The sequence below is a fragment of the Heptranchias perlo genome, chromosome 37 (genome assembly GCF_035084215.1).
Source record: "Heptranchias perlo isolate sHepPer1 chromosome 37, sHepPer1.hap1, whole genome shotgun sequence".
In the NCBI taxonomy this organism is placed as follows: Eukaryota; Metazoa; Chordata; class Chondrichthyes; order Hexanchiformes; family Hexanchidae; genus Heptranchias; species Heptranchias perlo.
This window is the reverse complement of record NC_090361.1, coordinates 376,082-400,451: the sequence shown is the minus strand read 5'-3', so window position 1 is coordinate 400,451 and position 24,370 is coordinate 376,082. Positions and strand designations below refer to the sequence as shown.

The following is a 24,370-nucleotide window of genomic DNA, read 5'->3' as shown; positions in this document are numbered from 1 at the left end:
AGTTTGAAAGTGCCGATTGGGGGGGGAAGAGTTTTTTCCACAGGTGGACACAGAGGGAAATGGGGTTGGGAGGGGGAAGGAGGATGTGAGTGGTGAGGGATACAAGGAAGTGAGAGAAAGGGCCTTGTCCGTGATTGTTCCCATGGGAACAGAGAGACCATGTGAGATGGCGAGGTTGAGGGGGTGCCCATGAACATGGGTAGGTGTTTATATGGAGGAAGAGGTTAAAGGAGGCCAGGAACTCAGAGGAGAGAGGGCACCTAGAGTGATTTCAACCTCCCTAAACTCTCTTTCTCCATTTCCCTCTCCTTTAATACCCTCCTTAAAAACGAGCTCGGACATTCTGTGATGGGCTGAACAGTCTGTTTCTGAACTATTAAATTCAATGATTCTACGCTGGGCGAAATGGTCTATTCTATGCTGATTCTGAATCGTTTCATTCCATGGTTGTATAGTGGAACAAATGGCCTGTTCTGGGCCATAACATTCTATGGTTTTCTTGGTGCTGCTCCCTCTCTACAATCCCTTGATTTGGTAGCTGAGCACTGAGACATTTCCCATAGTGTTAGCAAAACAAGTCAGATGTTGAATGATGTGTGTAACCATGTGCTGCTGACATTCTACAGTTAGCACTTCTCTCTACTACTGACCACCAGATCAAAGTGTTTTTCCACATCTCACAAGATAACAAAAGGATTATGGAAGAGGAGGCCGTTCAGCAAATCTTTGCTCATCCATCCAGAATGACACCACAAGTCCCCCCATTGCACCATTTATGTTTATGTAGTGTACCATTTTCTGGATGGTTTATTTTAAATAAAGGACTTTCCAAATATAAGCAAGCCATTAATGAGGGTTTTTGTTTTATGATAATTAGTTAGAATTTAGCATTTTAACACTCAGAGGGATCCAGCATACAGTACTTGCAAATGCCAACTTCCATCGATTTATCCATAACTCCCAAATTCCTCTGCACTTAACAACATCTTAACACATTAAACACAGAATAAGATATTAACCTGTGTGTTAGTGTGAGCTTGTTATTGTTATTGTTATTGTACGACGGTGTGTGCGAAGGTGTTTAGTCTGTGTGAGTGTGTGAGAGAATCTGTTGATGGATGTGTCGGGAGGGGGGGGTAACCGGGGTTCCCCACACTGTCGACCGCGGGGGGGGGGTCCTCACACTGTCGACCGGGGGGGGGGTTCCTCACACTGTCGACCGCGGTGGGGGGGGTCCTCACACTGTCGACTGGGGGGGGGGGGGTTCCTCACACTGTCGACCGGGGGGGGGGGGGTTCCTCACACTGTCGACCGGGGGGGGGGGGGTCCTCACACTGTCAAATGGGGGGGGGGGGGTCCTCACACTGTCAAATGGGGGGGGGGGGGTCCTCACACTGTCAAATGGGGGGGGGGTTCCTCACACTGTCAAATGGGGGGGGGGTTCCTCACACTGTCGAATGGGGGGGGGGTTCCTCACACTGTCGAATGGGGGGGGGGTTCCTCACACTGTCGAGCGGGGGGGGGGGGGTGCCGCACACTGTCGAATGGGGGGGGGGGTGGGGGGTGCCGCACACTGTCGAATGGGGGGGGGGGTGGGGGTTCCCTCACACTGTCGAGCGGGGGGGGGGGGGGTGCCGCACACTGTCGAATGGGGGGGGGGGGGTGGGGGGTGCCGCACACTGTCGAGCGGGGGGGGGGTGGGGGTTCCTCACACTGTCGAGCGGGGGGGGGGGTGGGGGTTCCCTCACACTGTCGAGCGGGGTGGGGGGCGGGGGGTTCCTCACACTGTCGGGGGGGGGGTTCCTCACACTGTCGAGCGGGGGGGGGGTGGGGGGGCCGCACACACTGACTCACCAGGATGCTCTTGTAGATGTTGCCGTTGCTGATGTTGACGCTGACTCGGACGATGCAGGATTCTGCGAGCTGCAGATTGTAGACAGGAGGTGATGGGACTGAGGTTGATGAAGATATTGAGGAGGAAGGCCTGTGCTGCTTGGGATTTTTGGAGAGCTGTGGTGACAAATCACTGTGGCATCGTGACGGAGTCGGGCCTCGGAAACAAGTCACATCAGAAGAATATGAAGAGGAAGGGAAGGAAGGAACCAAGAGCTGAAGTGGAAAGATGCAAAAAAAAGGATCAGCCATGATCTAATTAAATAGCAGAACAGGACCAAGGGGCTGAATGGCCTCCTCCTTATCCTATGATCTGGGGCTTCAACAATGTGTCGGCAGAACATTACAAAATTACTGGAAATATATCAACAACCACTTGCAGTTACGTAGCAGTTAACATAGAAAAATGTCCCAAAGTGTTTCATTGAAGGGTAAGCCAAAAATGGATACTGAACCAAGGAAGGAAATATTAAGAGAGGTGACCAAAAGCTTGGTGAAGAGGTAGGTTTTAAGGAGGCCCCTAAGAGGGCGATGTCGAGGCAGAATATGGGAGGGAATTCCAGAGGATTGGGGCCTACGTGTCTGAAGCTGCCAATTGTGAGGTGAAGGGGGGCATGCATTAGAGACCAGAATCAGAGGAATGGAGGATTTGGGGTGAGAGGGCATGCTGTAGAGCTGGAGGAGGTTACTGAGATATGAAGGGGTGAAGCCATGGATTTAAAATGAGGGTAAGAATTTTAAATCTGAGGCATTGGGAGCCAATATAGGTCGGTGAGCACAGGGGCGATGGGAGTGCGGGATTTTACTGCAGGAAAGGATAGGGGCAGCAGAGTTTTGAATGAACTGAAGTTTACAGAGGGTAGAGGATGGGAAGCCGGCCAGGAGAGTATTGGAATAACCAAGCCTAGAGATGACAAAAGCATGGATGAGGGCTTCAGTGACAGGTGGGCTGAGGCAGGGGCAGAAGCAGATAATGTGGAGGTGGAAGTAGGCGGTCTTTGTAATGGAGCGGATATGGGGATGGACGAATATTTTAGGATCGAATAGGATGTTACGGCTACCAAAAGTCTGGTTCGGACTGAGACAGTGGCTGCGGAGAAGGATGAATTCCATAGCATGGGTAGAAAGTTTGTGGCAGGTGTCGAAGACAATAGCTTTAGTTATTCCAACATCCAGCTGGAGGAAATTGTGGCTCACCCAAGACTGGAGGTTGGACAAGCAGTCTAACAGCAGAGGCAGTGGAGGAGAGGTATATGTCACTAGTGTATTTGTGGAAGCTGACCACACGTCTGCAGATAATGTTGTTAAGGGGCAGCAGATAGATGAGCAAGAGGAGGGGTCCAAGGATGGATCCGTGGGAGATTCTAAAGATAACGGTGCAGGATGAGGAGAAGCCATTGCTAGAGAAGCTCTGGCTGCAATCGGCCAGGTAATTTGGCTGACCTGCCAGAATTTGCACTCTGGACAGTTTCCCCGTGGGTCAATGAATTGGAAGGGAAACCCACCCTCGGAAGTTAAAATACTTGGGCCTGTTTTCTGGGGCAGCGGATAAGTTCTGTGCTTACTTTGCTGCACTCCCACCTGGAATTAAAACCGGGGCCTTGATCCACTGGCAGGGGCTAGTGGTGGGTTGGGTGAGAGGAACAGGAAGAAGTTTGGTGAGGTTTAGTCCGCTCCAGATGCTGTTCTCACATTAACTGAAGTCACCCAGTTTTCAAATCCCAAGCTTGGCATCATCTATTCACCCTAAAGACTGCACTGCAAAATATTATCAGTCTGTTGCGCTACAACTTAGTAATTTAGCAAAAGCAATAATTCACCTGACTGAATATCTTAGAAAAACATCACAGGACTCCTGTGTTGTAAACAGATCTCTGACTCATTAATAGACTGGGTGTCCTGTCGCGATTCATCATTAACACTTAAGTGTCTGGGAGAGTGGCCAGTCTTTCCATTTCCTAAATGCTGCTGCATTTAGATAAGTGACCGTGGACAGTGTATACACTCAGACACTTGCAGCTGGTACCTTTCTGTCTGGACTGGCTGAGAACTGTGTGCCTGATGTGCACTCTTCCGTTTCAGAGTTTGTAGATCTGGATGATGAGACACTGACATTATCCAGGTTGGATTTGGGATTGGGCAGTTTTCCTGGAGAACCACTGATGCCTTCTGAACCTCGAAACAACCTGGAACAGAAGTGAATGCCATTATAATCAGTAATTCAGGCGCATGCAGTTTACTGGAGGCAGAAACGGGTAAACTCCTACTGCAGATTAACCAATCCACTAGAGTTTAACTTAAAACTCTCACATTTCCTCCATGCCGAAAGCCACCTCTAAGAAGCTCAGTTTCTTCTTCATACCAAACACTTATTTTCATTTCGACAACTCTTAACTCTCTATAAATCCCACGCCCATCTATATCTGGAGCTGCTCCGAACATCAGATAACGAAGCAGTCCGTGCCCGCATGCAGCAAGACCTGGACAATATCCAGGCTTGGGCTGATAAGTGGGAAGTAACATTCGTGCCAGACAAGTGCCAGGCAATGACCATCTCCAACAAGAGAGAGTCTAACCACCTCCCCTTGACATTCAACGGCATTACCATCGCCGAATCCCCCACCATCAACATCCTGGGGTTCACCATTGACTAGAAACTTAACTGGACCAGCCACATAAATACTGTGGCTACAAGAGCAGGTCAGAGGCTGGGTATTCTGCGGCGAGTGACTCACCTCCTGACTCCCCAAAGCCTTTCCACCATCTACAAGGCACAAGTCAGGAGTGTGATGGAATACTCTCCACTTGCCTGGATGAGTGCAGCCCCAACAACACTTAAGAAGCTCGACACCATCCAGGACAAAGCAGCCTGCGTGATTGGCACCCCATCCACCACCCTAAACATTCATTCCCTTCACCGCTGGCACACCATGGCTGCAGTGTGTACCATCCACAGGATGCACTGCAGCAACTCGCCAAGGCTTCTTCGACAGCACCTCCCAAACCCACGACCTCTACCACCTAGAAGGACAAGGGCAGCAGGTACATGGGAACAACACCACCTGCACGTTCCCCTCCAAGTCACACACCATTCCCAACTTGGAAATATATCGCCGTTCCTTCATCGTCGCTGGGTCAAAATCCTGGAACTCCCTTCCTAACAGCACTGTGGGAGAACCTTCACCACACGGACTGCAGCGGTTCAAGAAGGCGGCTCACCACCACCTTCTCAAGGGCAATTAGAGATGGGCAATAAATGCTGGCCTCGCCAGTGACACTCACATCTCGTGAACAAATTTTAAAAAACGCACGCGCGCGCAATACATGTACGCGCGCACAATACATATATACACACACTATACATACATACACACATCTGCTATCCCAGGGTCTTGAAACTCGTGGAACGTCTTATCTCTTACACCCTTCTACTTTGAAAACCTTTTAAACTGTGGAGCCCCCAGGGAAATGGGGGAATAGTTGGGTCTCTGCTGCTTCTCTGAGTTTCTGGGTTGCCCTGTAAGAGGCAGAACTTCCATTCAGCCTTAAAAGGCCAATGACAGGTTGAGGGCAGGGACTCTAAGCCAGGAGTGGAATTTGCAAACCTGGGCCTGGTTGGGGACCCCGTGTATTGGTGTACTGAGTGAGATGATGTGTACCGCCCTAACTAGGGGCGCATGTGGACCCTAGCAGCAGGGTCCAGGCTTGAACCCCTGAAGACGGAACGTATTTTTAAAAAAAAATTCCTGGGTATCAATTGTAGCAGCACCAGGGACTGCAAGAGCAATAGTGAACGGCACTCCCGCCCACCAATCCCTCGCAAATGAAGGGCTCTCCCACTGACCACACAAATTCCAGCGTGTTGTCTCTGAGTTAGGAGTGTTTGATGGGACAGTGTAGAGGGAGCTTTACTCTGTATCTAACCTGTGCTGTACCTGCCCTGGGAGTGTTTGATGGGACAGTGTAGAGGGAGCTTTACTCTGTATCTAATCCGTGCTGTACCTGCCCTGGGAGTGTTTGATGGGAAAGTGTGGTTTGATGCACAGCTGGCAGTGACAGAGTTATGTCCCGGGAAGTGGGTGGGGGCGATACGAATATTGTGGAATCAGTTGGAGCATTCCTGCTACACGTGGCTCCACAGAAACAATTTTTAAAAATAAACACTTCCCTTTTGCTGGCAGTCGCTGCTTAGGCCACAGTGAACGCTGAAGACCCAGAACCTGTTCCGCTTATCAGCATCCAATTAAGCTGATAGCTGGTAAATCAGGCGTTATGCCCCATCATTTAAATATGGAAGTGGCCTAATGCCTATTTTAAGTGGCAACCAAAGAAGAACAAACAAGGAAGTATACGGCACAAAAGGAGGACATTTGGCCCTTCGTGTCTGTACTGGCTTTTTGCTAGAGCAATGCAAAACTAATCCCATTGCCCTGGGCTCTCCCACAATCCTGTATCAATCCTCTGCTTTGAATATTTATCTGGTTTTACCGTAAAAGATGCAGTGGTCTCTGCCTCAACCTGTAGCAAAGCATTCCATGCCCCAAACACCCTCTGTGTAAAGACATTTCTCCGAACCTCTCTGCTCACTCTCATCACCGACTCCCTAACCAGAGGTAATAGTCTTTCCCTTTTCACTATCAAAACTCTTCATAATTTTAAAACCTCGATCAAATCTCCTCTTAACCCTCTCTGCTCCAGTGGAAATAGTCCCAGTATCTCAATCCTTCCTCGTAACCAGAGTTTCCCATCCCTGGCATTATCCTGGAGAATCTCCTGTGGAGATGGTAAATGCAGCCAGCAGGGTACGAGCAGGGAAGAGCCCTCCTCGCTTTCAGGTGCCAACTATTAGGGGATGCCCAATGACCCACCAGCTCTGGTGTCAAGAGCACGAATCATTCAGCATCCAAATCAAAAAGCTGCCTAAAGTCAAATATCAGTAAACCTGCACGAACTCTGCAATACTGATCTCACAAACAATTTTTAAATCCTGAAACTCACTTGAGAGATGCTTGCTACCTGCTCCTTTCCAAAGAATGGCCTTAAAATCGCAGCAGCCTCAATCTCCTCAGCACCACCTTTAAATAGAGGCAGCCTGCACATGACCAGCGACCAGCGGAAGTAGAGCAAAGCTCAATTACTTCATATTATTGCCTTTTAATACAGTTTAATTAGATACGCCTGCTTTGGGAACAGTGCAGTTGGCTGGCCTCAAGAAATATTGGGGAAGTGCATAACAGTTGCAAAATGGGCTCAGAGGTTCTGTATCCATTTTACTCCTAATTGCACCAAAAAATTGGGCACTAAATGAATGCTAGTTAGAGGAATATTGGGATCATTCTCATCATCTTAATGTTGAGACTCAAGATCGTGACCCAGATAACTGAGTGTGTAAATACACCACCTGCGGTGGTACTGAGACATATGACCCAGAAAGTCCTAGGTTCCATCCATCCCCAGTCGGTGTTAAGTTGGCTGATAACTGGGAACTTCAATTGGCTTCAGCATCCCAGGATCAGGTAGGTGAAAGATCAGCCATGATTTCAGCTCCTGATCACAATGTCACTCCTGCTGGAAATTGGGTGGGGTCAGAGTTGGTCTTAGCTGTGAAGCCCTCCACAGTGGAATATTGTGCCAACATTCACTGTCTGAGTTCATGCATCCTTGCTGAGATCCTGTAGAATGACCTATGCCCATGGGTCTGTAACCTACAAGAATCAGCACCTTTAGGACAGGAGGGGAGAAAATTGGAGGAAAACATATTTTACACTGAACTTCTGCTGGAAATATTAATACTATCAATTATCTCATCCTTTACCGCACAACCTTCAATCGTGGTTACCTACAGGCTCAGTCGCTTCACCATTCCATCTTTGCTTTTGGGGAAGGAGGGATGCAGATCCGACAGGAGCTCAATTTCCTGTGACATCTGGTAACTAAAATCAGAAAAAATTGCCTGATGTGAGTGGATCTTTTCCTCAAATATGCACCAGGGCTTGTGAATAATCACTAAGTCTCACACTCACATCTCCCAGTTTAAACCTTCACTTGCCCCCGATCAATTGACTTTGCCAGTGTTATTTATTTATATTCAGATTATTAATAGGAACAGGAATAGGCCATTTAGCCACTCGTGCCTGTTCCACCATTCAATGAGATCATGGCTGATCTGTGACCTAACTCCATATACCCGCCTTAGCCCCATATCCCTTAATACCTTTGGTTAACAAAAATCTATCAATCTTAGATTTAAAATTAACAATTGAGCTAGCATCAACTGCCGTTTGTGGAAGAGAGTTCCAAACTTCTACCACCCTTTGCATGTAGAAGCGAAAGTCCTGGCTCTAATTTTTAGGCTATGTCCCCTAGTCCTAGCCTCTCCAACCAGTGGAAATAGTTTCTCTCTATCCACCCTATCAGCTCCCCTTAATATCTTGAAAACTTTGATCAAATCACCCCTTAATCTTCTAAATTCCAGAGAATACAGCCCTAGTTTGTGTAATCTCTCCTCATAATTTAACCCTTGGAGTCCAGGTATCATTCTAGTAAATCTACACTGCACTCCCTCCTAGGCCAATATATCCTTCCTAAGGTGTTGTGCCCAGAACTGCTCACAGTACTCCAGGTGTGGTCTAACCAGGGTTTTGTACAGCTGTAACATAACTTCTACCCCCTTGTATTCCAGTCCTCTAGATATCAAGGCCAGCATTCCATTAGCCTTTTTCATTATTTTCTGTACCTATCCATGACATTTTAATGATCTATGTACATGGAACCCTAAATCTCTTTGGACCTCCACTGTTTTGAGCTTTTCACCATTTAGAAAGTACACTGATCTATCCTTTTTAGGTCCAAAGTGGATGACCTCACACTTGCCTACAATGAAATCCATTTGCCACAGTTTTGCCCTTCACTTACATAAGAACATAAGAAATAGGAGCAGGAGTAGCCCATATGGCCCCTCGAGCCTGCTTTGCCATTCAATCAGATCAAGGCTGATCTTCAACCTCAACTCCATTTTCCTGCCCGATCCCCATGTCCCTTAATTCCCCTAGAGTCCAAAAATCTATTGATCTCAGCCTTGAACATATTGAATGACTCAGCATCCACAGCTCTCTGGGGTTGAGAATTCCAAAGATTCACAACCCTCTGAGTGAAGAAATTCCTCCTCATCTCAGTCTTAAATGGCCGACCCCTTATCCTGAGATTATGCCCTCTAGTTCTAGACTCTCCAACCAGGAGAAACAACCTCTCAGCCTCTACCCTGTCAAGCCCCCTCAGAATCTTATATGTTTCAATGAGATCACCTCTCATTCTTCTAAACTCCAGAGAGTATAGGCCCATTCTACTTAACCTCTCCTCATAGGACAACCCACTCATCCGTTAATCTATTAACATCTCTCTGTAATTTTATGCTTCCATCTACACTGCTTACCATGCTGCCTATCTTTGTGTCATCGGCAAACTTGGATATGTGGCTCTCTATCTTGTCATCTAAGTCGTTAATAAATACAGTGAATAGTTGAGGCCCCAACACAGATCCCTGTGGGACACCACTAGTCACATCCTGCCAATTTGAGTATCTGCCCATTATCCCTATTCTGTCTCCTGCCGCTCAGCCAATTTCCTAACCAAGTCCGTAATTTGCCCTCAATTCTATGAGCTTCGACTTTAGCTAACAGTCTCTTATGAGGGACTTTATCGAAAGCCTTTTGGAAGTCCATATAAATAACATCCATAGACATTCCCCTGTCACCTCTTCAAAAACTTCAATCAGGTTCGTCAGGCATGACCTACCCTTTAAAAATCCATGCTGACTCTCTCTGATCAGCTGAAAATTTTCAAGGTGTTCAGCTGCTCTATCCTTAACTATAGACTCTAGTAATTTCCCGACAACAGATGTTAGGCTAACTGGTCTATAATTCCCTGGTTTCCTTCTCTCACCTTTCTTAAATAGTGGAGTGATGTGCAATTTTCCAATCTAAAGGAACGGTTCCAGAATCAAGAGGACTTTGGAAGATTATAGTTAGGGCTTCTGCAATGTTCTCATCTACTTCCTTTAAATCCTGGGATGGAAGCCATCTGGTCCTGGGGATTTGTCACTCTTTAGAGCCATTATTTTCTTCATTACTGTTAATTTGCTTACGTGAGTCCCCATCCCTGATTCAAAATTAGTTTTCTTGGGGTGTCCAGCATGCTAGCCTCTTCCCCTACTGTAAATACTGACGCAAAGTAATTATTTAACATGTCCGCCATTTCCTTATTTTAATTTACAATATCACCATTATCAGTGTTTAAGGGGCCCACATTGCTCTTGACCACCCTCTATTTCCTAATATAATTGTAGAAGTTTCTTGTGTTGATTTTGATATCCGTTGCAAGTTTCTCTTCATACTCCCTTGTTGTAGCTCTTACTATCTGTGTTGTCACCCTTTGCTGTTCTTTGTATCTCTCCCAGTCACCAGAATCTGTGCTTTTTTTTGTGTTTTTGAATGCTTTTTCTTTTAGTTTGATGTTGTTCTTTTACCTCTTTTGTCGTCCATGGCTGTTTTTTTTGGCAAGTAGAGCTCTTGCCCCTTAGGGATATAAACTGGTTCTGTATCACGTTAAATTCTTTTTTGAACACTCCCACTGATCTTCTGTCATTTTACCCATTAACAGATTTGCCCAGTTTACTGTGGACAGTCTCTGTCTCGTCCCGTTAAAGTCGGCCTTACCTAAATTTAGAATCTTAGTAACCGATACGGGTTTCTCCCTTTCAAACACGACGTTGAACTCGATCATATTATGATCGCTATTAGATAAATGTTCACACACCGTTGGGCTGTTAACTAAATCTGGCTCATTACTCATTATTAAATCTAATATGGCCTGCCCCCTTGTTGGTTCTAGGACATATTGTTGCAGAAAGCTGTCCTGAACACACTCAAGAAATTCACTAACTTTCTGACATGAGCTCGTCTGCTTATCTCAATCAATATGAAAGTTAAAATCCTCCATTAAAACCACTCTGCCTTTGCTACATGCTTGTCTAACCTCTGCATTTATACATTCTGCCACTTCACAGCTGCTACCAGGGGGCCTATACACAACTCCCACTACAGTCTTAAATCCTTTTCTACTTCTTAATTCTACCCATAAAGTCTCCTCTGCCTGCTTACCTCTCGTTATATCCTCCCTTATCATTGAAGTAATTTCATCCTTAATCACGAAGGCTATTCCTCCGTCTACCAGTTTCCCTCTCCTTCCCATAGACCTTATAACCTGGTATATTCAGTTCCCAGTCCTGACCGTCTTGCAGCCATGTCTCAATAATGGCGACCATGTCGTACCCTCTAAGTTGAATTTGTGCCTGCAGTTCATTCAATTTGTTCCTCATACTTGGTGCGTTTGTATAAAGAACACTTATTTGGACCACGCACCGTAACCTGTCCTCCTGCTCTAATATTGTTTATCTCACACATTTCTCTCTTCTGATTTAATTGCTTTACATCTTTTAGTTTTTCCCTTTACCTGTAGTGCCTAAAGCATAATGTCTGACTGTCACTCTACTCTCTTCCTTTTCGTTTATTTTAGAATTATTATTTATACTACCTTTTCCACCTGAGGCCCACCCCCACCATTTACTAGTTTACAGTCCTTGCGACCGCTCTATTTATCCTTTTTGCTAGGACCCTGGTCCCAGTCCAGTTTGAACGGTACAGTTCCATCCTGTCCCAGTACTGGTGCCAGTGTCCCATGAAATGGAACCACTCTTTCCCACACCATTCCTTCAGCCACGTGTTCACCTCCCTAATCCGCTTATCCCTACATCAATTTGCATTTTCTGGAGATTATAACCCTTGAGTTCCTGTTTTTTAAATTTAGCTCCTGGTACTCTCTGAACAGGACCTCTTGTCTACTCTTTCCTATGTTGTTGGTCCCAACATGGACCACAATGACTGGATCCTCCCCCTCCAATATCCTTTCAAGCCAGGTCGAGATGTTCCTCACCCTGGCACCAGATAGGCAACATACCATGTGGGATTTTCAATCCTGCTTACAAAGGATGCTCTCTATCCCCCGAATTATTGAATCCCCTTCAACTACCACATCACGCTGCTCCTCCTCCTCTCTTTGGACAGCCTCTTGGTCCAGGGTGCCATGGTCAGTATTCTGTCTGTCCTTCTGACAGCTTTATCCTTATCCTCACAGGTAGCAAGTACATTGTTGAATAGGATCAGTTTCTGCAGATTCTCGTTCTCTATCTCATCTAGGTTCCCCTTACTCTGTACACTATTGGTCACACCAACCCGGTTCTGATCCTATATCTCTCTACGAGATGTGACCGAGGTCTGGAGCAAACTGTCCAGATACTCCTCCCCCCTTATCTGTTGGAGTGTCTCCAACTTGCACTCCAGTTCAAAGACTCTGAGCTGGAGAGCTTCAAGGCAGAGACATTTACTGCAGCTGTGTTCGCCCAGGACATTCTCGCTGTCCACAAACTCCTAAATACTGCAGTCCAGACACACAACCTGCTCTGCCATATCTTAGTCTAGATATATTTATAGATAATTACTTTTTAGTCTGTTTTGTTTCTTATTTCACTTTTTAAAAAAATTTAGCACCTCCTTCCCCCACGACAGCTGATTCCCACTCTCACCAAATTCCCAAGTTCCCACTCAGTTCACGATCCACTCTCTTTATGATGCCTGCTCTGTGTTTCAGCAGATAACCTTTTACTTTATACACCTTTTGAGGACAGCAGTTATATCTGCTCAATCAGCTTCCAGGTCACAGTAATTACCCTCTATTCAGGCAATCATTTACAGCTGTTAACTGCCACTGATTTGCAGTTTTTGTTAACCATTAACTTGCAGTTTCTTTTAAAGTTCTAAGTTAAATATTAAACTAAATTTTAATTTCAATTCACCCACTATTTTACCAGAATCCCACTCTCACCATATCCTCAAGTTCCCACTCGGTTCACGATCTCCACTCTGTGCTTCAGCAGATAACCTTCCACTTTCTATACCTTCAACACCTGTAATCTTGACACACTGCAGACATTTCTTTTATTCGTTCATGGGATGTAGGTGTCGCTGGCAAAGCCAGCCTTTATTGCCCATCCCTAATTGCCCTTGAGAAGGTGGTGGTCAGCCGCCTTCTTGAACTGCTGCAGTCCGTGTGGTGAAGGTTCTCCCACAGTGCTGTTAGGAAGGGAGTTCCAGGATTTTGACCCAGCGACGATGAAGGAACGGTGATATATTTCCAAGTCGGGATGGTGTGTGACTTGGAGGGGAACGTGCAGGTGGTGTTGTTCCCATGTGCCTGCTTCCCTTGTCCTTCTAGGTGGTAGAGGTCGCAGGTTTGGGAGGTGCTGTTGAAGAAGCCTTGGCGAGTTGCTGCAGTGCATCCTGTGGATGGTACACACTGCAGCCACGGTGCGCTGGTGGTGGAGGGAATGAATGTTTAGGGTGGTGGATGGGGTGCCAATCAAGCTGGCTGCTTTGTCCTGGATGGTGTCGAGCTTCTTGAGTATTGTTGGGGTTGCACTCATCCAGGCAAGTGGAGAGTATTCCATCACACTCCTGACTTGTGCCTTGTAGATGGTGGAAAGGCTTTGGGGAGTCAGGAGGTGAGTCACTCGCCACAGAATACCCAGCCTCTGACCTGCTCTTGTAGTCACAGTGTTTATGTGGCTTGTCCAGTTAAGTTTCTGGTCAATGGTGACCCCAGGATGTTGGTGGTGGGGGATTCGGCGATGGTAATGCTGTTGAATGTCAAGGGAAGGTGGTTAGACTCTCTCTTGTTGGAGATGGTCATTGCCTGGCACTTGTCTGGCGCGAATGTTACTTGGCACTTATCAGCCCAAGCCTGGATGTTGTCCAGGTCTTCCTGCATGCGGGCACAGACTGCTTCATTATCTGAGGGGTTGCGAATGGAACGGAACACTGTGCAATCATAAGCAAACATCCCCATTTCTGACTTTATGATGGAGAGAAGGTCATTGATGAAGCAGCTGAAGATGGTTGGGCCTAGGACACTGCCCTGAGGAACTCCCGCAGCAATGCCCTGGGGCTGAGATGACTGGTCTCCAACAACCACTACCATCTTCCTTTGTGCTAAGTCTGACTCCAGCCACTGGAGAGTTTGCTCCCTGATTCTCATTGACTTAAATTTTACTAGGGCTCCTTGGTGCCACACTCGGTCAAATGCTACCTTGATGTCAAGGGCAGTCACTCTCACCTCACCTCTGGAATTCAGCTCTTTTGTCCATGTTTGGACCAAGGCTGTAATGAGGTCTGGAGCCGAGTGGTCCTGATGGAACCCAAACTGAGCATCGGTGAGCAGGTTATTGGTGAGTAAGTGCCGCTTGATAGCACTGTCGATGACACCTTCCATCACTTTGCTGATGATTGAGAGTAGACTGATGGGACGGTAATTGGCCAGATTGGATTTGTCCTGCTTTTTGTGGACAGGACATACCTGGGCAATTTTCCACATTGTCGGGTAGATGCCAGTGTTGTAGCTGTACCGGAACAGCTTGGCTAGAGGCGCGGCTAGTTCTGGAGCACAAAACTTCAAGCACTTTGGAATGTGTAACTGTGGGTTGCTACATGATTGAATGGTTGATGATGCAGAATGGCTAAGGTTTGTTACCTAAGAGTGCCTGTTTGCCGCTCCTGGGGTTGTGGAATATCTATACTAAGGACATCTAAAGGCAAAGTTATGCATGCTATTGCTACACACACAGGGTATGGCATGTTTTGCAGCACAAATCAGGTACTGATTTACATCTACTGAAATGGATTTCCACAGTGAAGGTACATGATTATAATTACACAAGCCAAAAGAACCTTTCTCTTTTTATCACGTACATCACTCACAGTTCTCAGCTGATGATCTCCAAGATCAGTGTTGGTGCTGAGGGATTGTCGGTGTAACTGGGAGAGGGAGTGGTAGGGAGGGAGCTCTGGCCTCTTGCTGTGCCTTTTTAATCCCTTGCTATTGTATTTTAATCAATTCCCTCTCTCTCTCTCTCTCTCTCTCTCTCTTCAGGAATCTCTTCTTAGAAAGGATATTATTAAACTAGAAAGAGTGCAGAAAAGATTTACTAGGATGCTACCGGGACTTGATGGTTTGACTTATAGGGAGAGGTTGGATAGGCTGAGACTTTTTTCCCTGGAGAGTAGGAGGTTTCGGGGTGATCTTATAGAAGTCTATAAAATAATGAGGGGCATAGATAAGGTAGATAGTCAAAATCTTTTCCCAAAGGTAGGGGAGTCTATAACGAGGGGGCATAGATTTAAGGTGAGAGGGGAGAGATACAAAAGGGTCCAGAGGGGCAATTTTTTCACTCAAAGGGTGGTGAGTGTCTGGAACGAGCTGCCAGAGGCAGTAGTAGAGGCTGGTACAATTTTGTCTTTTAAAAAGCATTTGGACAGTTACATGGGTAAGATGGGTATAGAGGGATATGGGCCAAGTGCAGGCAATTGGGACTAGCTTAGTGGTATAAACTGGGCGACATGGACATGTTGGGCCGAAGGGCCTGTTTCAATGTTGTAAACTTCTATGGTTCTATGGTTCACTACAGCCAGGATGTCGTCGGGGCCCATAGCCTTTGCTGTATCCAGTGCACTCAGCCGTTTCTTGATATCACGTGGACTGAATCGAATTGGCTTCTGTGATGGTGGGGATATCGGGAGGAGGCCGAGATGGATCATCGACTCGGCTCTTCTGGCTGAAGATGGTTGCAAACGCTTCAGCCTAGTCTTTTGCACTCACTTGCTGGATTCTGCCATCATTGAGGATGGGGATGTTCACAGAGCCTCCTCCTCTCATTAGTTGTTTAATTGTCCACCACCATTCACGCCTGGATGCGACAGGACTGCAGAGCTTTGATCTGATCCATTGGTTGTGGAATCGCTTAGCTCCGTCTATAGCATGTTGCTTACACTGTTTAGCACGCATGTAGTCCTGAGTTGTAGCTTCACCAGGTTGGCACCTCATTTTTATGTACGCTTAGTGCTGCTCCTGGCATGCTCTTCTACATTCCTCATTGAACCAGGGTGATCCCCTGGCTTGTTGGTAATGGTAGAGTGAGGAATATGCCGGGCCATGAGGTTACAGATTGTGCTGGAATACAATCCTGCTGCTGCTGATGGCCCACAGCGCCTCATGGATGCCCAGTTTTGAGCTGCTGGATCTGTTCTGAATCTATCCCATTTAGCACAGTGGTAGTGCCACACAACACGTTGGATGGTGTCCTCAGTGTGAAAACGGGACTTCGTCTCCACGAGGACTGTGCGGTGGTCACTCCTACCAATACTGTCATGGACAGATGCATCTGTGACAGGTAGATTGGTGAGGACGAGGTCAAGTAGGCTTTTCCTTCGTGTAGGTTCTTCATCCTATCATGGCATAAACATGGGCTTGAGTGGGAAGCTGTGAGTTGGTGAGGCACACTGACAAAATCCATGTGCTCACCAGGACCTCGCATTCCATCGGGACTATCCATGTCCACACCGTGCACCGGCTGAGACAGGCACAGAATTTGGCAAACTCCCCCCTGTAGTCACGTGCACCATCAGCTCGTCCCGTTATTCTTTAATGAAATCAATAGCCTGCCAGAATGAGATTATTTGAAGTTATTTAGCCTCTTGTATCTCTACCTCTGCTCCTCAGTCAGGGATCCACCACTGCGAAACCATCGGGTGAACCAGGCCTCCTGATTTAACCGATAATTGGTGCACGTCGATTGGAGTTGTTTAATGTGGGCTAGGATTTCAAATTCCTGAAAGCAAATGTTGAAATTACATTAACAATATTGGTATTTCAGTAAAACTGCAATATTTAACTTTGGAATTACAACAACTAAGAGCAGCCAACACTTCCAATATCTGCGGCACATCAGGATACTCGAGAAGTGCAATTTCCAAACCTGACCATAATTTCGGCAGCAGGTAATTTACACAATCATAAACGAATTAGGTTCCTGATTGTTTAGCAGGGTAAGGGTTACTCACTGTGTAACTGCACATGGTTACTATTTATTCAGCAGGGCAACAGTCTACTTGTTGTGTAACTGTATGGAGTTGCTTTTTATTCAGGGGAATGCCTGGGCAACATTGATCACAATATAATTAGATTTAATCTTTTTTTATATAGGGCTAGGTTAGATGTTAGGCAGTTCTTCTTTTCCCAGAGGATTGTAGGCCTTTGGAACAAGTTGCTGGCTCGAGCGGTGAGTGCTGACTCTCTGAAAACCTTCAAAAAGAGAGCTGTTTAACTGTATGGAGTTACTGTTTTTCAGCAGGGCAAGGATTACTCACTGTGTAACTGTATAGAGTTACTATTTGTTCAGCAGGGCAAGGGTTGCTCACTGTGTAACTATATGGACTGACAGAATCATATCTCTTTTTCAATGAGTCTATAGTTTCTGTTCCTATGTCTCTGGGTTTCAATCAACTCATTAAATATTCTTTTGGGTAAAAATAATAAAAATTTTAGCAGTAACTCTGGCTGGGAACATAATATCTGAAGCAATTAATCACTTACCCGGCGCCTCTTTTCGAAGTTAATAAGACTACCCTGTGGAATCAATACACAATCACATTAATGCTGTGAATCAGACAGGGCTTCAATACTCCAATTCATGTAATCGCTGGCTGGAAATAATCAGCACTCTCTGCAAACTTAAGATGGCCTCATGCAGCAGATTAAATCAGAGCAGTCAACTCCACACAAAGTGCAGTCAGACAAGTTCTTTGTACAGACTATCCTGTTCATGGTGATGATTGGATAACACGATCCTGAAAGAGGGATTGGGGCTAAATTTCCACTCCCGTGGCCCAGCTGCGTGCCAGATGCAGAGGTGGCGGAAAACTGGGGGCAATTTCCTTCTCTTTATTTTGCACTAGGCCTGGGCTTTCTGTAGGGCCTGGGTTAGGGGCTTGCACTGCGTCAGGACACAAGCCTCATAACTAGGATGCATGTGGGGGCCAGCTCCTGTGATCCTGGAACTTCAGATGCGTTCTGCAATTGGACGGGAGGCCAGAGTGCTCAGCAACAGCTGGAGTAGAGGGTGGGATAGTCACCAGAGGCACTTCAAGCTGCTTACCTTCCCCTTGCTTTCGAATTTGTTGAATGAGTTTTTTTCCCTCCATTTTGGCAATTAATTATTTTTTTGCCTTGTAATAGCCTGTGAAATGGGAGTGAAACATTAATTTGTTTTTTAAAATATTTCTCCACTCCAAATTATTCAGGTAACTGGTGGAATGGGCGGACACGTGGCAGATAAAATTCAACACAGAAAAGCGTGAAGTGATACATTTCGGTAGGAAGAACGAGGAGAGGCAATATAAACTAAAGGGTACAATTCTAAAAAGGGTGCAGGAACAGAGAGATCTGGGGTATATGTACACAAATTGTTGAAGGTGGCAGGGCGGGTTGAGAAAGGGTCAAAAAAGCATACAGGATCCTGGGCTTTATAAATAGAGGCACAGAGTACAAAAGCAAGGAGGTTATGATGAACCTTTATAAACCACTGCTTCAGCCACAACTGGAGTATTGTGTCCAGTTCTGAGCACCGCACTTTAGGAAGGATGTGAAGGCTTTAGAGAGGGTGCAGAAGAGATTTACTAGAATGATTCCAGGGATGAGGGACTTTAGTTACATGGATAGACTGGAGAAGCTGGGGTTGTTCTCCTTAGAGCAGAGAAGGTTGAGAGGAGATTTGATAGAGGTATTCAAAATCATGAAGGGTCTAGACAGAGTAGATAGAGAGAAACTGTTCCCATTAGCGGAAGGGTCAAGAACCAGAGGACACAGATTTAAGGTGATTGGCAAAAGAACCAAAGGTGACATGAGGAAAAACTTTTTTACACAGTGAGTGGTTATGATCTGGAATGTACTGCCCGAGGGGGTGCTGGAGCCAGATTGAATCATGGCCTTCAAAAGGGAATTGGATAAGTTCTTGAAGGGAAAAAATTTGCAGAGCTACTGGGATAGGGCAGGGGAGTGGGACTAGTTGGATTGCTCTTGCAGAGAGCTGGCATGGACTCGATGGGCCGAACGGCCTCCTTCCATGCTGTAACCTTTCTACGATTCTAACTCCAACCATAGGATTGGACATTCTGCTGGTTCTTCAGGAATATAGGAATAGGAGGAGGCCATTCAGCCCCTCATGCCTGCATTAGTGTTAGGATTAGGGTTAGATCATGGCTGATCTGTACCTGAACTCCATTTAACAGACTAGATTGCCTGCAACCATCAACATTTGATAATGCAGATAGATAACAGATACCCAGACAGCAGCCACAATAATTCCACCCTACACTAGGCGACATTACCACCGTTTCAGGGATGGACACCCCTTCATAGATGTTTTCTGGGAGATCAGGGATACCTGCTCGAGCCATGGCTACTGACCCTTGTCTGCAACCCAAGAACAAAGGTTCCATTACCAGGATCAGTCTGTGGGAGACATAAAGGGCATGATTTTATTGGAGAGCCAGGAAGGGGGCGGGGGGGGGGGGGGGGATTCCTGACGGAAAACCCAGAAATATGGGTTTCCCGGATGTCCATATGATTTTGATGTAAGGACAATTTTAATTTATTTTTTATGGTTTCCTGCCCGATAGGCCAGCCATAAGAACATAAGAAATAGGAGCAGGAGTCGGCCATACGGCCCCTCAAGCCTGCACCATTCAATCAGATCACGACTGATCTTCGACCTCAAATTCACTTTCCCGCCCGATCCCCATATCCCTTGATTCCCTCAGTGTCTAAAAATCTATCGATCTCAGCCTTGAATATATTCAATGACTCAGCATCCACAGCCCTCTGGGGTAGAGAATTCCAAAGATTCACAACCCTCTGCGTGAAGAAATTCCTCCTCATCTCAGTCTTGAATGGCTGACCCCTTATCCTGAGATTATGCCCTCTAGTTCTAGACTCTCTAGCCAGGGGAAACAGTCTCTCAGCATCAACCCTGTCAAGCCCCCTAATATAATCTTATATGTTTCAATGAGATCACCTCTCATTCTTCTAAACTCCAGAGAGCATTGGCCCATTCTACTCAACCTCTCCTCATAGGACAACCCTCACATCCCAGGAATTAATCTAGTGAACCTTCGCTGTACCACTTCCAAGGCAAGTATATCCTTCCTTAGATAAGGAGACCAAAACTGTAAGCATTACTCCAGGTGAGGTCTCACCAAAGCCCTGTACCACTTCCTTACTCCTGTACTCCAACACCATTGCAATAAAGGCCAACATGCCATTTGCTTTCCTAATTGCCTGCTGTACCTGCATAATAACGTTTTGTGTTTATTGTACAAGGACACCCAAGTCTGTCTGAACACTAACATTTAATAGTTTCTAACCATTTAAAAATATTCTGTTTTTTAATTCTTCTTACCAAGTGAATAACTTCACATTTCCCCACATTATACTCCATCTGCCATCTTCTTGCCCACTCACCTAACCAGTCTATATCCCTTTGCAGACTATTTGTGTCCTCTTCACAGCTTACTTTCCCACCTAGCTTTGTATTGTCAGCAAACTTGGATACATTACACTCGGTCCCTTCATCTAAGTCATTAATATCGATTGTAAATAGCTGAGGCCCGAGCACTGATCCTTGTGGCACCCCACTAGTTATAGCCTGCCAACCCGAAAACGACCCGTTTATCCCTACTCTCTGTTTTCTGTCCGTTAACCAATCCTCTATCCATGCTAATATATTATCCCCAATCCCACGAGTCCTTATCTTGCGGAATGCAGAAATGAATGCAGCAACTTACCTTAGAAAACTTCTTGTAGGTGTTGAATTTCTCCCTAATCGGGGAGGTCCTGCTCAGAAAACATCTCTCCGACAACCCTTCCTGCAGCTTGCTGAGGAGAGTGCCTCTAATAGCCAAACACGCCATGCACGCTTGTCAAGGCCTCCCTTAACATTATCTCCAGAGCTCTCTCACTAAAGAGAATGGTCCTCCCTCCCCTAGGAATTGTTGTACATCTGGCTCGTTTCCTGAAGACTTGCACCAGTACTAAAACAATGGAACCTTTCCCCATTACAGGAAATTCAGATGCTGAACCTGGACTTTTAAAGCTCCGCCCAAGAAATTGCAGCCAGCAGTCTTAATGCCCCAGTGTGTGTCTGGCAGATTTTGCCTTGGGTTGCACCGACCATACGCTAATGAGGGGACCTTGGAAACCCCTCTAAACACGGGTGATGCAAATTGTCCCTCGACCACCAATGCGCCAGCAGTAGAATTTCCCCCCCATGGTTGCAATTTATTGAGTTTTGCATAAGTTTTAAGGTTACTTACCTCCATATAATCAGGCAACGCTGTGTCAAGCATGGTGAGATCTGTTAGAAACGTCCCCAGGTACGGAACCATCCCCTGGGTCACTGCCTGTGAGAAAAAGTGAGACAGATTTCATAGTCAAAAACAGACCTCTCAATTCCAGCCATTTGGCACGAGACATGGCCTTCAGCCTCCCACTGACCCCAGGACCTGCCTCCCCCTGACCCCAGCACCCCCTGACCCATGACCCCGATTCCCCCAACCCCTACTCCCCATAACCTCATACCCCCCAGACCCTGACTCCCCATGACCCCTGACCCCAAATCCCCGACTCCCCATGATCCCAGACCCTGACTCCTCGTGACCCTGGACCCCTGTGTCTGCGAAGCTGCACTTACCGAGTCTTCACTGGGTGGATGCTGCTTTTGGGACCATCTGTTGGGTTCGTTGCAGCTGTTTTTGCCACTGACAGAGATGGAGATTCCTTCCTGTGTGTGAATCAGAGACTAGTTGAGGATCAACAAGGTAACTGGAGGCACCAGGTACTGCATTGGTGTCTCACTAACCCTACCATAGCCAGGCACACACGCTGAAGATGGAACCAATGAGGACTGGTCCATCCCAGTGCAATGCTCATGAAGAGAAAACAAGAAGACAATCACCGTGGTTTGCACCACTTGTTTCCACCGCCGAGAACCACTGATACTGTTATAAAGGCAGATTCAAAACTGAAACTCCAAATCTGTTTCACACCCACTGTACTTTCCCACTAATAGAAAACTCTGTGCACCACCCGCCTGGCTCTGGAATTGTTACTGGATCGCCAGCTTCTTGTGGCCTAGTTCCTCTGTTCTTGTGTTTTCACCTGACCCTGAGCAGGTGCTGTTTCTGTTAAAATCCAATGCCATCTCCTTTCTTTTCCAATGACAAGCAAAAAAAACAAAATGCGCATTTGACCCTGACAATATGGGGACAGGGGAGTCGGGCTCCACTTTGGTTTCTGTGCTCATTCAAACACATCACTGGCAGCCAGTGGAGATCTTGGACTGAGGACCATGGACAGCAGGAAACCGTATGCTCGCTGCCCATCATTCCCATTAATTTGAGCAGCACAGAGCTACAACTGGCCTCGGTGCTCCATGGCTAGCGAGACGAAAAATTAGTCAAGGTCTCTGTTCCTGATCACTACTACAATGCCAAATGGGATAGATTCAGAACTGATCTAGCAGTTCAAAACTGGGCATCCATGACGTGCAGTGGGCCATCAGCAGCAGCAGAATTGTATTCCAGCACAATCCATAATCTCATGGCCCGGCATATTCCTCACTCTACCGTTACCAACAAGCCAGGGGATCAACCCTGGTTCAATGAGTGTAGAAGAGCATGCCAGGAGCAGCACCAGGCGTACCTAAAAATGAGGTGCCAACCTGGTGGAAGCTACAACACTGGATTACATGCATGCTAAACAGTGGAAGCAGCATGCTATAGACAGAGCTAAGCAATCCCACAACCAAAGGGTTAGATCAAAGCTCTGCAGTCCTGCCACATCCAGTTGTGAATGGTGGTGGACAATTAAATAACTAACAGGAGGACGAGGCTCTGGAAACATCCCCATCCTCAATGAGGGCAGAGTCCAGCACGTGAGTGCAAAAGCGTTTGCAACCATCTTCAGCCAGAAGTGCCGAGTGGATGATCCATCTCGGCCTCCTCCCGATATCCCCACCATCACAGAAGCCAGTCTTCAGCCAATTCGATTCACTCCACATGAGATCAAGAAATGCTGAGTGCACTGGATACATCAAAGGCTATGGGCCCCGACAACATCCCGGTTGTAGTGATGAAGACTTGTGCTCCAGAACTAGCTGCGCCTCTAGCCAAGCTGTTCCAGTACAGCTACAACACCGGCATCTACCCGACAATGTGGAAAATTGCCCAGGTATGTACTGTCCACAAAAAGCAGGACAAATCCAATCCAGCCAATCACCGCCCCATCAGTCTACTCTCAATCATCAGCAAAGTGATGGAAGGTGTCGTCAACAGTGCTATCAAGCGGCACTTACTCACCAATAACCTGCTCACCGATGCTCAGTTTGGGTTCCGCCAGGACAACTCGGCTCCAGACCTCATTACAGCCTTGGTCCAAACATGGACAAAAGAGCTGAATTCCAGAGGTGAGGTGAGAGTGACTGCCTTTGACATCAAGGCAGCATTTGACCGAGTGAGGCATCAAGGAGCCCTCGTAAAATTGAAGTCAATGGGAATCAGGGGGAAAACTCTCCAGTGGCTGGAGTCATACCTAGCACAGAGGAAGATGGTAGTGGTTGTTGGAGGCCAATCATCTCAGTCCCAGGACATTGCTGCAGGAGTTCCACAGGTCAGTGTCCTAGGCCCAACCATCTTCAGCTGCTTCATTAATGACTTTCCCTCCATCATAAGGCCAGAAATGGGGATGTTCGCTGATGATTACACAGTGTTCAGTTCCATTCGTAACCCCTCAGATAATGAAGCAGTCTGTGCCTGCATGCAGCAAGACCTGGACAACATCCAGGCATGGGCTGATATGTGGCAAGTAATATTCGTGCCAGACAAGTGCCAGGCAATGATCATCTCCAACAAGAAAGAGTCTAACCACCTCCCCTTGACATTCAACGGCATTACCATTGCCGAATCCCCCACCATCAACATCCTGGGGGTCACCATTGACCAGAAACTTAACTGGACCATATAAACACTGTGGCTGCAAGAGCAGGTCAGAAGCTGGGTATTCTGTGGTGAGTGACTCACCTCCTGACTCTCCAAAGCCTTTCCACCATCTACAAGGCACAAGTCAAGAGTGTGATGGAATACTCTCCACTTGCCTGGATGAGTGCAGCTCCAATAACACTCAAGGAGCTCGACAGCATCCAGGACAAAGCAGCCCGCTTGATTGACACCCCCATCCACCACCCTAAACATTCACTCCCTTCACCACCGGCGCACTGTGGCTACAGTGTGTACCATCTACAAGATGCACTGCAGCAACTCGCCAAGGCTTCTTCGACAGCACCTCCCAAACCCGCGACCTCTACCACCTAGGGGTTCAGGTACATAGATCACTGAAGTGTCATGAACAGGTGCAGAAAATAATCAAGAAGGCAAATGGAATGTTGGCCTTTATATCTAGAGGACTAGAGTACAAGGGGGCA

The 24,370-nt window shown here is 46.8% G+C and overlaps 1 protein-coding gene across 3 annotated transcripts in view; it reads right to left on the bottom strand.

The window, feature by feature from the left end:
- The window catches only part of LOC137304339 (ral guanine nucleotide dissociation stimulator-like 1), a 66,164-nt gene that overhangs the window by 4,489 nt on the left and 37,305 nt on the right, over positions 1–24,370 (bottom strand). For 2 of the 3 annotated variants that reach the window (XM_067972887.1, XM_067972888.1), the window contains exons 10-16: positions 21,584–21,673; positions 21,207–21,293; positions 17,431–17,463; positions 16,545–16,666; positions 7,737–7,826; positions 3,920–4,079; positions 1,855–2,109 (exon numbers count right to left, since the gene is read on the bottom strand). In XM_067972887.1, coding sequence (XP_067828988.1) covers positions 1,855–2,109; positions 3,920–4,079; positions 7,737–7,826; positions 16,545–16,666; positions 17,431–17,463; positions 21,207–21,293; positions 21,584–21,673 — 837 coding nt within the window. The remainder of the gene's footprint in view (positions 1–1,854; positions 2,110–3,919; positions 4,080–7,736; positions 7,827–16,544; positions 16,667–17,430; positions 17,464–21,206; positions 21,294–21,583; positions 21,674–24,370) is intronic. The other variant, XM_067972889.1, reaches the window with a different exon arrangement.